The sequence below is a fragment of the Copadichromis virginalis genome, linkage group LG11 (assembly GCF_057382275.1).
Source record: "Copadichromis virginalis isolate Kocher_CV1m ecotype Utaka linkage group LG11, C_Virginalis_male_GT1.1, whole genome shotgun sequence".
In the NCBI taxonomy this organism is placed as follows: Eukaryota; Metazoa; Chordata; class Actinopteri; order Cichliformes; family Cichlidae; genus Copadichromis; species Copadichromis virginalis.
This window is the reverse complement of record NC_140628.1, coordinates 20,712,659-20,729,791: the sequence shown is the minus strand read 5'-3', so window position 1 is coordinate 20,729,791 and position 17,133 is coordinate 20,712,659. Positions and strand designations below refer to the sequence as shown.

The window sequence follows — 17,133 nt, the reverse complement described above, 5'->3', positions numbered from 1 at the left end:
ATTTCATTATATAGTAATTTAAAGAATGGCAAAGAGAAGACTGCTGCAGCAAAGTGACATTTAAATTAATTTTCTGTCACAGACATTCTCCTGCCGCTCGAGGAAAAAGGAAGCCTTTGCAAACACGAGATATGAGCTATCTGCTCTCACTCTGAAGTCAGGCTTCCTTCAGCGGGCGTGCACTGAACTTAAACTCCACCATGCCACATGTTTTATATATGACAGACCTTGGTGACTGCACAGACTGCATCTGGTGACTCCGGCAAGAAGCAAATTGCAGCCTTGTTTAAATGCTTAAAGGGATTATACCCGATAAAAGCACAGATCCTTTTGATGAACATTACTTTAACCTCTTTATTCTAGATCATGCTCCAGGAGGCAAACTGGAAATTATTTGTAGTCTTCTTTTTTGTCTTTCTCTCCCCAATCATTATTAACAAGCTTTTTACAAGAAGCATACCCCTTACCCCTGGTAGCACTCAGATCTTCAGGTTAACTTAAATTCAATCCAGCAGGTCATATGATACCATGCTAGCTAGCTTCTTCCAGTCCACCACAGGAAATTCAAGCCGCCTTTGAAGATCACAATTTTCCATATTGTTAATGAAATCCAGACAACTGAGAGAGATCCAAACAGCAAACCGGCCCAGACTCGTGTATGGCGACCCCCAAACTATCAGCTCAAACACACAACATATCCTACAGGCTTAACACTCCTTATTAAATCAAATACTCTTCTTCTCTTTTGTATTAGTGGTATTATTAAAGTTGTCCTTTAACTGTTTTATCATGTCATAAAACCAGGATTACTAAAATTCTACTAACCTTCTCAGGCATGTCTCTCTTCTACACTAATAATTTTAATGCTTTCTTAAAAAGCATGTCTGTAGATTTTCGTCATTTCTGTGTGCTCTCCCTTTCATCTTCTGCTGTGTGGTTTCACGTTGTCTTTGTCCAATTTCTCTTCTCTCTCGCCTCCCCTGCATCCTCCCGTTCCTCCTTTCAACCCTCAACCCCTCCTCGCCCACCACAGGGAAGAGGAAGAGGAAGACGATGAGGCTGATAAGGAGGAGGGTGAGGAGGAGGAGGAGGATGAGGATGAGGCAGATGATGAAAGTCATCCAGTCTCTGATTCCTCTAGTCAGGGCACTCACAGGTATTTTAGGCCAACTACCGTGATACAGTTTCTCCATTTTTATTCACACAGTGCCTCCCTACTTTCTCTTCCATTTTGGATTATTTTCACTCTCTCTCGACTCCTACTCTCTTGTATTTTGTCATCCTAGTGCGGTTCCAGATGTAGCAGACACTCCTAACATGTGTTTGAACATAAAGTGTATGGCCAACATCCTCCCTAAAGCCAGTGACCCTGAAGGGCAGAGAGAGTATCTCAGCGTCAAGACCAGGGCATCTTCTCCTGTGTCCGTTCCACCTAAAAAGAGGACCTTTAGTCCTTGGTGTGTTCCTCACAGCCACCTGACTCTTTCTTCCAATTTGCTTTGAATAGAGCGGCAAGCTCAACACACCCTCTGTATCAGTCCACCCCAGCCTCTCCACCCCTTTTCCATCCCTCTGTCCCCTGACTTAAACCAGAGGCAGGTGTCGTTTGCGGTTGAGAAAGCACTACTTTACATGCACACCTCTCAATGTGGAACCACTCCATCACCGTTGTCTGTGTATATCTCACTATATCTTTACCCAGCATTTCAATCATAAAAATACAAATAATTGTACAAAAATGAAATGCCATCACTGAAGACTTGCACTACACGATGAAGTTATTAAGCCCCGTCCTTTTCCATGATGTTGGAAAGCATTATTTTGCATTTAGTCCTCATCTGTCTTTCATTGTGGCTCTGTGCCACAGTTAATCCAAGACAAGGCGATAAATGATGTCAGAGCATTAATGAGTTTCAATTGTTACTGTGGGTTACAGTTACTGTGTAGTTCTGCTCATGTTTAAGCTGAAGTCTGTAGGTCTGTAGCAACAGAAACCACATTGCTCTGCATGTAGCAAATGGTGTTCACTGGACAATAAAAAATGAACACTAAATTATGGTAGATTTTGCTTTTTAAATTGCACGCTTAATCAGTGAGACAGAGGGAGATATTGTATCGTCCCTGTCTGCTCTGTCGTCTTGTAGTCTTGCAGCCCTCCTTCCTCAAACTGTCTTCTTTATGTGACTAACAGCTAGATATTTAATCTTTGGAGTCTTTCAAATCTGACTTGACTTTTCTCTCACTTACATCTTCAGTCTGACAGATAATACATCTCCTTCATCTTGCCCTGCTAGAAAGCCCTGCTGGGCTGAAAGGTAAGACAAGGAGTCAACAGGCCAATGTTAAACAAGATATATAAGAGCTTTAGAGTTGAACAGTAGTATAAAACCTTTGGCACAACAGTGACTGGGTCTGCTTAAGTTACTGAAAATGTAATGATACCATTTTTACTGTTGTGCAAGTTAGTCAAAAATAATAATAATTACAGCTGAGCTGTTTTCACACACAGACATGGATGAGCAATAACTGATGGATGGATTTTCTCACAGTGATGCTGCTGAACTGCCTTAGTGGGATTTAAGTTATACAGTTATAAGTCATACAGTGCTTAAGAAATGTATTACACCACCACCCAGTGCAAGAGCATATAGCTATAGCTGCACGGAATTAAGAGTACTGGTAATTACCAAAATCATTTTTGATGTTCTTGTAATGGCTAGTCCACAAGTATGTGCAAGCTCTTTAATAAATATTATATTTTTCTTGCTAAAATATATTTAATAATATCTCAAATTTATTGTTTTACAAAAAAAATCTGAAAAAACGTCATTTGTCAGGTTTTTTCATCTTTTTGTTTTTATTAAGAGGCCACATTGAAGTTATTTACTTAAATTGTTTTAGTGGTGATGATGTGCATCCACCTCTGTGTCTTCGTCTGTCTTCAGCACAATACATATTTTTTCCTTTTCTTTTGACAGAATCAGTGGCAATGGCACTCCACATCCTGGCGTCAAATCCATATCCCAGAACCAAACTCCTACATCACCCGTCCATCGTTTTAATAGTTCAGCAACCTCCACACCAGAATCCAAACCTGACAGGTTAGCAACACGGCTAATGCAAACGATTTTTAATGTTAACTATAACTCTGTCAAGCTTTTATTTTGAAGAAACTTCCAAATGCATAAATCAAAGTATATGTCATTCACTTAATTAGCAATAATTTAATCTTATTTGCTCTTTTTCTCTGATTCACAGACCTGCTATAGGGGGGCTGCTAACATTATCATACAGACAGCATCAGGAGTCTCTGGCTGCAGAGAGAGAGAGGCGACGCCAGGAAAGAGAGGAGCGACTGCAGAGGATTGAAAGAGAGGAGAGGAACCGCTTTAGGTTAGCCTCCCTTATGTGACTTCTTAGCATTAAAAAAAATGATGTATAGCTTCTGTACAGTGGAACCTATTAAAGACGGGTTAACAACAGGCCATCTTCACTCACTAAAGATGACCACGTATCTCTCCAGTGTGAGGATACGTGGTGATGGTGAGGATAACCAGATAAACTAAATGGTCAAAATTATTGGGCCACACCTCTTAAACTTTGAAATCAGCTAATTTCACTCCGTTGCCACTGGTGTTTAAAAGCAAGCACCTAACTATTCAGTCTATCTTTGCAAACATTTGTGAATTAATGGGTCGTTTTAAAGGTCATTCTTGTCAGAGAAGCTCAGGAGAATTTTCACTGAGCATGACATCCCAGTGGACTTAAGACCCAGCCACACCCTCAGATGAACACTGGTTCAAAACTAAGCAACACAGTGTATTGCTGTGCAGTGCGGCGAGCAATGCTCAGACGTCTACATTGGAGAAACCAAACTGCCACATCATAAATCGCACAACATACAAGAGCCACCTCAACAGGACAAATTTGGCTGTGGATCTGCATCTAAAACATAAAGGCCACTCTTTCGAGGATGCCAGTGTTCACGTTTTGAACTGACAAGAGTAAAAAAAGGCCATCTATGTCCACTCTGAACATCCAGCATTGAACAGAGGGGGTGGCAAGAGATCCCATGTAAGTCCAACGCTCTGCTGATCCAGTAACTGCACAGTTCCTCCTCTGACATCAACATCAGCAGCTCCTGTAAGTTTAATGTGTACACAGCCCAGTACTTTTGTCCATACAGTGGTGTACACTGTAAAGAGAATAACGGCAGATGGAGCATCATACGGCGATCTCTTTGTACATATCAGATGTAAATAAAAATCTTATGTAGTATGAATGCAGGTTTAAACTGTCTTTTGCCCATGCTCTCCCTGCTCTCCATGATCCGTTTCTGTCTTTCTGTCTCAGTCGAGATTATGTTGAAAAGAGGGAAGAAGCAAGACAAGCCAGAGAAGAAAGGTGAGGTTACTTTGTTTCAGGGTTTCACATGCATGCACTGCTGCAGCTGTGAAGCTAGGTTAAAAACTAAAAAGCATTTTAATATCTGATCAGATATAAGATGTACAATTTGCCTCAGCCTTAAGCTGTTCCAACGTTTAACAGGAATAGTGTGTAGTTGTCTTTTGGCATGCATGTTTTTTGAAAATGCAACTTACACAATTTTGAGGGACATGTGAAGTGTTACCTCGTGCCAAAAATCTTATAGAGAACTTTGGCAACTTTATCAACATGGATATGATTTGTCATCATTTCAGTCATTGAGTAATGGGACTATGGCTCCATTTTCCGTAATTACCCTGGAATGAGACAACGTAAATGGCTTCTATTCATTGACATAACTTTTTGATCATTGTTATATGAGGTCATCATACCTCTAAAGTCTAAACTGTCATGTATATTTCAATAGTTAGAGTTGCTGGAGATTTATGCTTACATAGATGTCACTACCCCAAAAAACATCATCCTCATCACCATAACAAATTTACTGTGCATCTTGTATTTTATTTAGTTATCCATTACCGCTTTTCATGTAACTACAGCGCAGTGTCCACATAAAAGTAAAAGCAGCTGTTTGTCACTGCAGGTACAAGGCTGTGGAACGGGTAGCTGCGGAGGAGTTTGAGCGGGAGCGCCCCAAAGTGCCAACAAGAGGGCGGACGGAGATAACTCTGTGTTTGAGTCCAAACCCCGCCAGCCGCTCAGCATCCCGCTGTGCTACACCTTCATCCGTGATTTCACAGGAAGACACCTCCACCATCACACACCAGAGTTTGGGTACACCTTGTTTGTCAAACATGTATTCTTCATTAGGACTTGAGAGATATGTGCATGAATGAGTGAATGAATGCTTGATGACACAGCTGAAGGACACAATACTGGCTGTTTGTGCTCCTGTCTCCCTCACTTGGCCTGTCATTAAAACTTGATAAAAATAATTCTGTTTCCATCTGCTGTGATTTAATGGCTCCATAGTGTAGTGGTTAACACATTTGCCTTATACGCAAATAATATAGGGTTCTAGTGTACTCCTTGTACCAGTTCCAAGCCTGTGTAAGAGGGAGGGTTGCATCCAGTCCAAAAACCTGTGCCGAATAAATTGTGCTTATTCATCTGTTGTTGTGACCACTTAGTAAATAAGGGAAACCATCTATATTTACGTTACAATATAAAGCACCTTGAAGCAAGTGTTGTTGTGATTTGGCGCTATATAAATGATAAAGTCAGACAAAGCAACAAAAGGAGAAGCTGGGCTGAAGCTGCACTGCAATGTAGATGTGCAGAGGTGCTTACGCTCGGCCTTCAGCTCCTATGGATTGATATCAAAGGTTAACAGCTGATGGACTCTCAGTAATTTCAAGATACTTCAATGTAAGATTGTAATCAGAAATTTCTTGTTTTTTTCTTCAGTTTATCTTCGTAAAGCATGCTTCTTTGGTGACTTTAAACTGAAGATAAAGGCTGAAGCTGAAGGATTTTTCTTAGACTTTTTGTAAAGCATTGCAGTGTTTCAGCCAGTCGTATAAAGGGATTAGGTGACTGATTTATGTATTTCAGTCTGAGAATGTCAGTATCAGCACACTTAATGATATGCCGGGAAGCAATTTTAAATATATTTTTAGATTTTCCTTTAACTTTTTTTTTGTTCTTGAACACTATCAGAGTTATACGTTGGCACATAACTCTGTACAGAAACATTTAAAGTAACATTTTTCTTTAATATTGCCGTAATTTCTCTTCCAGGAACAGAACACATCCCACATGCTGAACCACAGACCAGAATAAAAAGCGCAGCACCAGAGTTACCAGTATTAGAACCTTCCCCTGCACCTCCCCCTGAACCAGACAAACAGCAAACTGAGGCGGCGTCGCAGGCAGAGACAGAGGATGTTGTTGCTGAAGAGAAGGTAGCGGTAGAGGTGGCTTCAATTGGACAGTCAGGCAAGAGTAAGGAAGAGACACGAGAGCAGGTGAAGCTTGAGGAGCGGAGACAGCGTATGGATGAGGCAGAAGAAGAAGAAGCAGATGTAACTGATAAGGTAAAGGAGGGAGAGCCGGATGTAGAAGCAGAAGCAGTAGAGTTGGAGGAGGAGTCTGAGAAGGAGCAGGTGACAGAAAGGGATGTAGATGACAGTGTGCTGTTGAGTGAAAAAGAGAGGCAGAATGAAGAGGTGAATGAAAAGGACAACTGCTCTGCATCCAGCATCTCCTCCACAAGTAGCACTCTGGAGAGAGAGGAGCGGGAGGTGAAACTCAACCGTGAAATCGAAGCAGGTAGAGTTAAAACATTTTGCAGATTTTATTTGCTTACTTTGATGATCAACTATTCATATTACCTTCTATTTGATCGAAATTGTTTCTATACCTTCAGGCCAATGGACTCAGTGCATTAAAGAGGCAGATGTGAATGACCACTGCAACAAAATTCTCAACGGGAAACGCTTCATGCTGGACATGCTCTATGCTCAGAAGACGGCCGCTGAGGATGATGGGAAAGTGGGAGAATCTGAAAAGGAGAAGTGTAAATGTGAGAAGGAGGAGGTGAATGACTCTGTGGCGAGTTTGGCTAGCAGGATCTCCACACTGGAGGCTCACAGACAGGCCAGAGAAGAAAATGTGAAAAAGATGGAGGTGGGAAATCTGGACAATCAGGGCAGCGTCCGGGCAGTGGCGGGGAAGTTTGGAAATTTGGTCAAAGGCCTGACATCTCCACCTGAAGCAGAGACGTCAAAAGAGCAGCAACAGGCTGAAAAATCATCGCCCGCTGCCTCGTCAACGTTAGCCCCAAAGAAAGAGTCGGACTATATCTGGGACCAGTTGATGGCCAAACCAAGAGAGCTGCGGATCAAAGATATGGACTTCACCGACCTGAAGGATGAGGATGACATGGACATTTTAGATATGGACAGCACGACAGGGTCAGGTGACCTAATACCACCTCTTCCTCCCCTGCCGTGCAATACCGCCCTGCCACCACCACCACCACCGTTTGGATGCCCCCCACCTCCTCCCATCCTTGGCAAAATGATGCCTCCACCTCCACCATTTATGGCCCCTATCCCTCCGCCATCCCCTCAGCTGAGCCGAGGGGATATTCCTCTCTTCCAGAAGAAGAAGAAGACCATCCGTCTCTTCTGGAATGAGGTTCGTCCTGTGGACTGGCAGTGTAAGAGTCATAAATTCTGTAAGGATTCTCTCTGGTCCAAACTGGAGCCAGTTACACTGGACACATCCAAGTTGGAGCAGCTGTTTGAGTCCAAATCCAAGGAGCTCTCTGTCACGAAGGTAATTGCTGTCTAGACTGCTATTAGAGCAGCTCTCCTCCCTAGCTGGTTATTTGAAAGGATCATTTTGTGATTTAGTTTGGTGCTAATTGTGCTTGTTGTCTCATATAAATCAGGAAGCACACGGTACAAGATGGACTTTAGATTAAGTCACCCCTACCTCTATGTTAAAGTAAACTATGGGACCAGAGCACATCAACACATTCTTAAATCTTCAGAGTTATTACAGGATCCACTGATTCAAAAATCTGTAGGTTCAGGGGCCAACCCTGCTCCGGAAACTAAAATATGTTCTAAAATAATGCCTTCAAGTGCAGAAAGCTGTGACATTTTAAGAAACATGTACTGTAACACCAAGAAACACTGCCATGTAGACCTCCAAGTCTTTTAAGCACAGACCACACAGGGAATCAGGAAAAAGAAAAAATAATTATAACTGAGGTTTTTCTACCAAGGTTGATGTGTTGGATACATTTTTGCAAACTTCTTACACACTGGTAATATTCTGTATCTTGTAGAAAGCAGCTGTTGATGGCAAACGGCAAGAGATCATAGTCCTGGACTCAAAGCGCAGCAATGCTATAAACATCGGTTTGACTGTCTTACCTCCTCCCCGCACAATCAAGACTGCCATTCTCAACTTTGATGAGTACGCACTAAACAAAGAAGGCATCGAGGTAAGTCTTTTTAATAAGGTTCTGCCTTATGACGCACACCTATGGACTCTTCCTCTCTCTCCCACTCATCTTAACTCCCCAGCTTATCAGAATACAGAGATGCTAAGATATATTGTGATCATCAGCTTGATTTCGAGTTGTTTTCATGCAATTTTGAATTGAATCTTCTCTTTTATTTACTCTGATTTACAGTAAAAAAACAAAACAAAACAAAAAAATCAATGTGTTTAAATGGTATTATACGCCTGTTTTCCCACCTTCTCCCCAACTTTTCTCTTCCTGCCACTAGAAAATACTCACAATGATCCCCACAGAGGAGGAGAAGCAAAAGATCCAGGAAGCTCAGCTGGTCAACCCTGCTATCCCCCTGGGCAGCGCTGAACAGTTCCTTCTCACCCTCTCCTCCATCACAGAGCTGTCTGCTCGCCTGCAGCTGTGGGCATTCAAGATGGACTATGAAATTATTGAGAAGGTCAGAATCAATCATGCCTGTAGCAGTAGCAAAAGTGCATTATATCTCATTTTTGCTTCTAATTTTCTTATAATAAAATTTAATTTTGTGAATTAAAAAGGATATATTAGGAAATATGCTTGCGATTAGTTAGTGAAATATGAGCAATTATCGCACGAAATCTGTAAATATGAAGCTACAGCCAGTTGGTGATTATCTTGGCTTAGCAACAGCTTTCCAGTAGACTTCAGTACAACTGTACTTCCTTTTGCACCCAGTGGTCTCCCCCTGCTGGCCACTAGAAAGAATGCAGGTTTGAGGCACTTTCAAACTATCTTCACTTTTGACGTCCACAAACTTCATCCGCCTTTTATATACAGTGAATAGTTTAAACAAGATTTGTTTTTCCTATATGGGGTACATCTGTATGATGAGAGAAGAACAGACTTCACTGGAAAAAAAATAGGCATGTGCTTCATGTGCTTCATGACTGTATTTTCCTGCTCTTTTAGGAAGTGGCAGAGCCTTTGCAGGACTTGAAGGAAGGAATGGATCAGCTGGAAAAAAATAAGACACTCAGATACGTTTTGACCACGTTACTTGCCATTGGCAACTTTCTCAATGGCTCCAATGTAAGTAAACCTCCAAGTCGTTTGTAGCGTTTACTCGCTTTGTACATTTTCTGCAGTGCTCCTCACCCCCCACCTCCTCTGACAGCCTATTGATTTGGCAAGAGTTCTGCGTGCCTGACTGCACCAGATACTGTCCTTCTACAGTAAAAACACTTGTCAAGGCCTCTGCTAAACCTGGTCCTTTCTCTGTGTGTGTGTGTGTGTGTGTGTGTGTGTGTGTGTGTGTGTGTGTGTGTGTGTGTGTGTGTGTGTGTGTGTGTGTGTGTGTGTGTGTGTGTGTGTGTGTCAAAAAGAGAAAAGGGGAGGGAAGGTTTTGGGATTTCTGAGAATTTCTTTCTGTCTGGCCTTTTTATGTGTGAACCTGCATATGTGTCTCTGTTTTTTTCCCTCATTTGTTTTGTTTTTGTCTCACTTTGTCATCTGTGTTTCTTTGCCCTTGCGTGTGCCTCGGTGTGTATGCAGCTGTGAGTAAGTGTATTTATGAATGAACCTCTGGGATATGCGAGCCAAACATGCAAAGGGGAAACATAAGTCATTAACATCAAAACAGGCAGTTACCGTAAATAATGGCCACGTTTATATTTTGCAGTAAGCCATTTAAAGCTGGCAGGAGAACAAGGGGAGATCCCGTTAGGATTAGGATTATGTCTTTCATTCTGGCTTTTTAGCTTCGCTGTGGTGAGCAGAATAATCAGTCAGCCCTGAAATAGAGTGTAGTTTCAGTCTAATGAATCTACGTATCTACTCTTAGCTCTTTTCAACTCCCTTTTTTTTCCCTGACTCTGCCAAAGAGGAAGTTCACTGCAGTTTTGGTCCTAGAGTAGCAGCATTTGATTTTAATTTTAGACCATTGTTTCCATCCCACACTCTGAGAGTGCTCCTGTGTTTGCATATATCTCTAGGCTAAAGGCTTTGAGCTGAACTATTTGGAGAAGGTCCCTGAGGTGAAGGATACAGTTCATAAGCAATCTCTGCTGCACCACGCCTGCTCCATCGTGGTTGAGAAGTTTCCAGACAGTACTGATCTCTACTCTGAGATTGGCGCTGTTACCCGCTTGACCAAGGTTCCGTTTAAAATTTCACTTTAACAACTAATCTAAAATAGTTTGTTGTTAGTAGACATAAATGCCAATGCCACATCACCTCAAGTCTGTCTTGGTTGTTAGGTGGACTTTGACCAGCTTCAAGACAATCTGGCCCAGATGGAGAGAAGGTGCAAAGCATCATGGGATCACCTGAAAGTCATTGCAAAACATGAGATGAAACCAGCGTTGAAACAAAAAATGTCCGACTTCCTCAAAGACTGTGCAGAGAGGATCATCATACTCAAGATTGTACATCGAAGAATTATCAACAGGTGCATTCACATGTAGATAATCCTTTACACATTAAAGCTTTCCTTACGCATTTTCCAGAATTTTTATATCTTAGAAATATAACTGTGTAATCAGATTTTGAATTCTCGTTAATGATAAAGCATGTATAATGATGCATTGTCGCTCTACTCTTCTCCAGGTTTCATGCTTTCCTGCTGTTCTTGGGCCATCCGGTGTATGCAGTACGTGACGTCAGCATACACCGCTTTAGCAAGATACTGAGCGAATTTGCTCTAGAATATCGCACGACAAGAGAGCGCGTGCTGCAGCAGAAACAGAAGAGGGCCAACCACCGAGAGAGGAACAAGACCAGGGGAAAAATGATAACAGATGTAAGTCGTCTTCAGCCGACCTACACGCACATTTTTCCATTTCATAAACCTCGTCTTTGTTTAGTTTGAGCTTTCTGATTTCTGAGAAACAATACGGCCCATCCCTAGACGCTGCTTATATCCTTAATCTGGTTAAAGCGCCAAATGCGGCATTTGTAAGGACATCGGAATAGCTCCTTGGTATTCACATGTATAGGTTTCTGTAACAACAATCAGTGAATTGTTTTTAGTGTATCCTATTCTGTAGCTGGAGCCAGCTAAGAAAAGCCAGAGCAAACACCTCACCGCATGATTAAAATCCCCCGGACTGTCAGAGCAGACTCAACAGCGGGCTCTGGCAAGAACACCCACTCTTCAAAAGGTCCCTAATTCAATCACTGTGTGAGAATTCAAACTCTGGATTTCTGGATGGCCCACTCCTCAGCTCACACTCCTACAAAGAAATTCAGTCAAATATGCTCCTCTGGGCTGCACAGCTTGAATCTGCAGTGATGATTTTATGGTGTACGACAGGGGTGTGAAACATAAGGCCCGGGGCCCAGAATCAGCCCGGCAGACGATCCAATCCGACCCGTTGGACATATTTGTCAAATGTAAAGGATGGAATAAGTTTTTAGACTTTTAACTGTATTTTTAGGACTTGTACAGCTTTTCCTACTGATAAACACCTCAGACCAAAGCCATTCATGCTGCAGTAAGAAAGTAATTGATAAAAAGTTGACAGGAAACCATGACAGGGAAGTCTATAGTAATTTTATCTACTATAGACATTTCTATTTTATTTCACAATGTGTCAGCAGTAGAATAAATAAGTAAAACAGGGCATTTTCTGTGAATTAGCAAATCATTCCACTTAATACTGAGCTACCAGAATTGTCTGTAATTTTATATATTTATTCTGTACAATTTAAGCCCAAAGAGTCATCCTGACTCATTTCTTTCAATAACCACAACAGCATTTCTTCATCATGTTGAAAAACTGAGATATTAACACTGCATTTCTTTTTCTTGTATTGACATATCTCAGCAATTAAATGCACAGTTAAACTACTTTACACTGACAGAAAGGGTATTTCCACCAGTCTGGCTCACTTAAGATAAAAGGGGGCTTAATTATGGCCCAAGATGTAAAATGAGTTTGGCATTCCTGTTCTAGGAGATGAAAGTCTCACGAAAATGCAGGTATTAAAAAGAACGTGTTTAAATATTTAAGGACTTCTGGTATTTGCTTTCTTCCTAAAAATTAGGTGACAAGACTGCACCACTGTCTTATCTTAAAACTCGTATATAAAAACTTATACTATTATTTTAAAGTCTGCAAAAATGTAATTTTTACTATTTTTTTTCCATAGAGTGAAGATGACAATGATAGTGAGGTAATTGTGTTTGCAGACAAGTGCATGGGTGTTTGCATTTAACCCTGTCTTTTTAGACACGCTGTTGTAACTTTGGAAAACACCAAGTGTTGTAACATCAGGAAAAACAGAGTCGATTGTGACACTGACAGGCTGTGTGTGTAAGAGAGACCGAGCGTGGATGAGGAAACTCGATGGACAGAAAGAAGTGACTGCATGATATGTTCTGTTGATTGAATCTAACTTCAACAACTCACAGATACTCAGGTGAAATATAATGAAATTCTTGAACCCGGCATGTCAGCATTGTTTCAAGAACCAGTCTTGAGGGAGAAAAAAGATTGTATCTCAGAGTTGTGGGTGGAGTGTTTGAAATGCCTAACTGCTCCTGTTTTAGGTTAGAAAGCACTGTCACCTCTAAAGGTTTACCTGTGTGACGACTTTCATACGTAAAAGGTCTCAGAGCGTGGAGTTGAGTCACATTATACTGCTAACACAATCTCATGTGCCCGTCTGTTGCTGTAGAGTGGTAAATTTGGTGGAGCCCCTTCAGACAAACCGGAGAGTCAGCCTCAGAGTGTCCAGAGTGCCGAAGATGCAGCAGAACACGAGAACATGAAGGCCGTCCTAAAAAGTAGCCTGCAGAGTGGAGAGAGTGGATCATCCACAGTGCCGGGCCTTCGAACACGCACCAGAGCCAGTAGCACCAGAGGTTCTTCTCCTTTACGTGTTGTGCTTTTACACTTTTAAATATTTCCTTATTTTTACCACTGCCATCCAGAAAACTAGATTTGCATTATTCAAGTCAAACACAGTAACAGTTGTTTCATCTTTATTGAAGGAATTCTACCTAAAACCTAAGTTTAATTAGGACTATTTAGCAATGTAGCAGCAAATCTCTTCAATCTCTATGTTTATACACCACTTTGGTGCCTCTGCTCACCCCAACCAGTCAAGGCAGATGGCTTATTATTATTTTTCAGTTCATTTTTAATCAGTCATTTCAAGGCAGTAAGCAGCAATTCAGTTATAGGGGGGAGACATTATAGCAGGGAATGGTCATCCATGAATCTTTAGTTAAGTTTTGGATTTTACAAATAAATGTTATTTACATAAGACCAATTCACAATAGTGAAGGGGCTTTATATTACATGGCACAGACTACAAAATTAAGGAGAGGAATACAAAATTATTTGGTGATCCTCAGTGACAAAGCATATGGAGGACGAAGACTTTTTTTTTAACACAAATAAACTGGTAAAACCAGGCTGAGGGAGGGTTGTGGGAGGAATGTGAGTGTGACATAAAAGAGGAGCAGAACATCTTCCTGTTTTACGTTTACTTCAGCTGATCCAAAATGCCAGCTGAAGGCTTTTCAAGGGCCTATTATGACATCCTGTTTACAAGATGTTGCTAAATGTTGTAGCAACATTTGCTGAAAGTAAGCATGCAAACTAAAAGTACTATCAAAAACGATTTGCATTAGTACTACAGGCCAAGGTAATGCTACTGAGTTCAAATATCTGCTCAGACATGCTATTTCTGAGATTTACAGAGCCAGATGCCTCAAGTTTAGTTAATTGAATTCAGAAATAACTACAATTACAGGTTATCAAGTCTGTCGTTAAGCCTGCTTGTAGTTTAACTAAATGACTTAGCCCTTTAAAGAATATTATGAGATGCTATTACCTTGGTACCATCAGACGTTTCGCTTACCCATTTTAACTGTGTTGTTTTAGGTCGTGTTGCCCCATGGTGCTCTGCCAACGACGACCCAGTAAACTGCACAGATGACACAGCAGACGAGATCATGGAGAGGATTGTCAGGTCAGCCACTCAGGGGCCCAGCCAGCGGACGCAGCCGCGGGAGAGGAGACGATCCCGAGCCAATCGAAAATCATGTGAGTGGTGTCAAATATTGGGCGAGCTGCCTCATTTCTTATCATACACAGAGCAGAAAGCTCCAATCAGCTCCATATGTAAACTCATATAATGCAAAAAAACAAAACATTTTTCCATGATAGGCGATTATGTTTCCACTCTGAATTTTCCTCTTGTGTGCACAGTGAGGAGGACACTGAGGAATGGTTTGACAACAGAGGAGGCAAACGCTCTTGGCTTGTCTAATGGTTCGGAGATGCAAGTGTGAGCTGGACCCCCATGGGACACCACGCTATCTGGAAGCCCTTTCACTGCCCCAAACCCCCCATAAGGACATAAAGACCCAACCCGTCAACCTACTCTGCTCCGGTTTGGCACTAAAATCCCCCTCCCCAACCCCAGCTTTGATGAGTTGATCTCATCTTTGTATGTCTGGACTTGACCAAGTGCTTCCTAACGAAAGAGAAGGGAGAACAGGATTTTATTCCTGAACTGATGGGCAGAGGGAGCAGAAACGGCGTGCTGCATTAAAACCACTAAGCTTTGCCCTTGCCGGTTAAACACAGTTTACACATGATTTGCTTTCATAAGGCTTCATCACAGTTATGCTTTCAATGTGATATTGCATACAAACACCTGCAGAAATGTTTGGTTTTTTTAAGGCCGAGGGAGTCAAAACAGTTGGCAGTTTAATCCCCGTGGCCTTCAGTGAATTGAGAGGGCTAGAAAATCAGTTCAAATAAATGTGTTTGGGTTTAGTTTCAGCCCAGGAGCTTTCGTGACAAAAAAGACATTTCATCTATTGAATAGATGGCCTTGTGCAGAGGGTTATTTTGTTATATACTACTGTGGTAGTTTTGTGTTTCGTTTTGCTCAAGAAGGTGCTCAAATAAGGAACAATTGCACTGGATGTAAAAGTTGGGTCTCAAAGGAAAGTGAGATCCTTGACACTGATTAACCATTCAGACATCTGAATCTGAGAACATACTCAGCAGTTAACCAGCAATTCAGCAGTAGCACAGTTTTTAAATATTTAATCAAAGTCAACATATCCAAGGCAAGCGTGCATTAGTTTACTAAATAAGAAGGAATTCATCAGAGAAACGGCGCAGATATTTTTTAAAGTTGATATGAAGAGAGAAAGGCGATTGCCAACAGCTCCGTTACAGGTTTGACTGGCAATCCCACTAGTTTCAGACTAATGCTAACGATGCAAACATTTATAGTTTGAACTGAAGTCGCATCGTCACCGTCGTGATCTATTCTCACCGATGAACAGCTGGAGTGAGGTGAAGTACAAGTGAGCAATCTTCACAGAGTTTATTTCGTTTTATTTTGTAGAGACTATGAGCTGCACATTTCAGAGTGCCTTTCAGAGACAGCTATTTATTAAGATGTTTTCAGGGACATATAATAACGAAAATGTTGCTACAGATGTGCGGTCTGTGGGGCAGGGAGGGAGCAGAGGTTAATATTGCAGTGTAGATCATTCTTGAGCTGTGATTTATTTTTAACCAGTGTTTTTAAACTTGTCATGGCAGAATTACTTTTTTGGTTCCATGCTATGTCTTGGATCAAGTAGTTTATGAAGATAGCTTTAACATATTTATGACAACTTAAGGATTGGCTATGCACATTAGCTGTTATCCTGTTGCCTTATTGTAAGATTCATTTAGGTTCACTCCATTCATAGTGTAGGTAAAATTATAGAGAGAGAGAGATCAGGCCATTTTTGCCATTTTCAGGGTATGTGGGGTGTATTTTTTTAATTCTCAATGAATGCAAACCATCAGGGGGCACATTTATAATTATTAGTTAGGAAGCACATAAATTTTTTTAATTTATAGACTTTTTAAAACATCAAAATCTGTACTGAACTGAATATTTTAGAGGTCCACGTGCTGTTAATCAATTTGGAATGGCCTTGACTGAATTCATAATGATCTCTATTCACTTTTAATTTTCACTGTGATGGAAACATAGCCATTGAGAAAATAATTTAGCGCATTGTGATAAATCTGCATAAAAAAAGAAATCAAATGAGCACTCCATTTTTATTTTGTTTTGAATTGACTGGAACCTTTTCAGCACCTTAGACTCGATGTGTAGCATGCCACTTAGTAAAACTGCAGTTACAGGAGGAGCTGGGAGCTCAGTGCGTTTCCCGGGTTGTACTGACTTTTCAAGAGCAAAAACATGTTTGAAGCAATACAGGGGAATGTTGTAAACAGATGTACATGTCATAACTGTCTTTTTTTTTTTGCTCCATGTGTAGAATAGTGTATTATAGACTAAAAGCAGTGTTATTCAAAATATAATTTAAGAAAACCAAGCCATGCATGGTTTTAAAAGAAAGTGACACTTCTGCTTAATCCAGGAGGTGGTTTCACTTTGGTTCTAAGAGCTGTAGGATTTTCACTTCAGACTGTAACATGAACACCCAGCGATCAGCTTTACCAGTTACTCCAGTAAAATCCAGATGGAAGCCTTTGATTTAATTGCACTTATATTTTTATCATTAGCCCATCACACACTGCTGCCTGTGCCATAACATCACTGTGGAACTTGGACTAAAGTGCTTTACTACCAAGGCTTCAATTGCATCTATACCCACAGCAAAAACTATGTAACAACTACAATAAAAAGGCAAAATGCAATTTTTTTTTGTCATCAACTTCTTTCTGCCACCTTTTCTTCTATGA

At 41.1% G+C, this 17,133-nt stretch overlaps 1 protein-coding gene across 4 annotated transcripts in view; it reads left to right on the top strand.

Annotated features, from left to right (window-relative positions):
* The window catches only part of fhod3b (formin homology 2 domain containing 3b), a 100,238-nt gene extending 83,150 nt beyond the window's left edge, over positions 1-17,088 (top strand). The window contains exons 11-29 of one of the 4 annotated variants that reach the window (XM_085473577.1): positions 1,034-1,156; positions 1,287-1,457; positions 2,256-2,315; positions 2,979-3,101; positions 3,259-3,393; positions 4,354-4,404; positions 5,030-5,220; positions 6,187-6,717; positions 6,815-7,728; positions 8,246-8,404; positions 8,694-8,876; positions 9,368-9,487; positions 10,390-10,551; positions 10,654-10,844; positions 11,003-11,195; positions 12,548-12,571; positions 13,076-13,262; positions 14,290-14,451; positions 14,617-17,088. In XM_085473577.1, coding sequence (XP_085329703.1) covers positions 1,034-1,156; positions 1,287-1,457; positions 2,256-2,315; positions 2,979-3,101; positions 3,259-3,393; positions 4,354-4,404; positions 5,030-5,220; positions 6,187-6,717; positions 6,815-7,728; positions 8,246-8,404; positions 8,694-8,876; positions 9,368-9,487; positions 10,390-10,551; positions 10,654-10,844; positions 11,003-11,195; positions 12,548-12,571; positions 13,076-13,262; positions 14,290-14,451; positions 14,617-14,699 — 3,763 coding nt within the window. In that variant the 3' untranslated portion in view covers positions 14,700-17,088. The remainder of the gene's footprint in view (positions 1-1,033; positions 1,157-1,286; positions 1,458-2,255; positions 2,316-2,978; positions 3,102-3,258; positions 3,394-4,353; positions 4,405-5,029; positions 5,221-6,186; positions 6,718-6,814; positions 7,729-8,245; positions 8,405-8,693; positions 8,877-9,367; positions 9,488-10,389; positions 10,552-10,653; positions 10,845-11,002; positions 11,196-12,547; positions 12,572-13,075; positions 13,263-14,289; positions 14,452-14,616) is intronic. The other 3 variants (XM_085473574.1, XM_085473575.1, XM_085473576.1) reach the window with 3 other exon arrangements.
* The last annotated feature ends 45 nt before the right edge of the window (positions 17,089-17,133 follow it).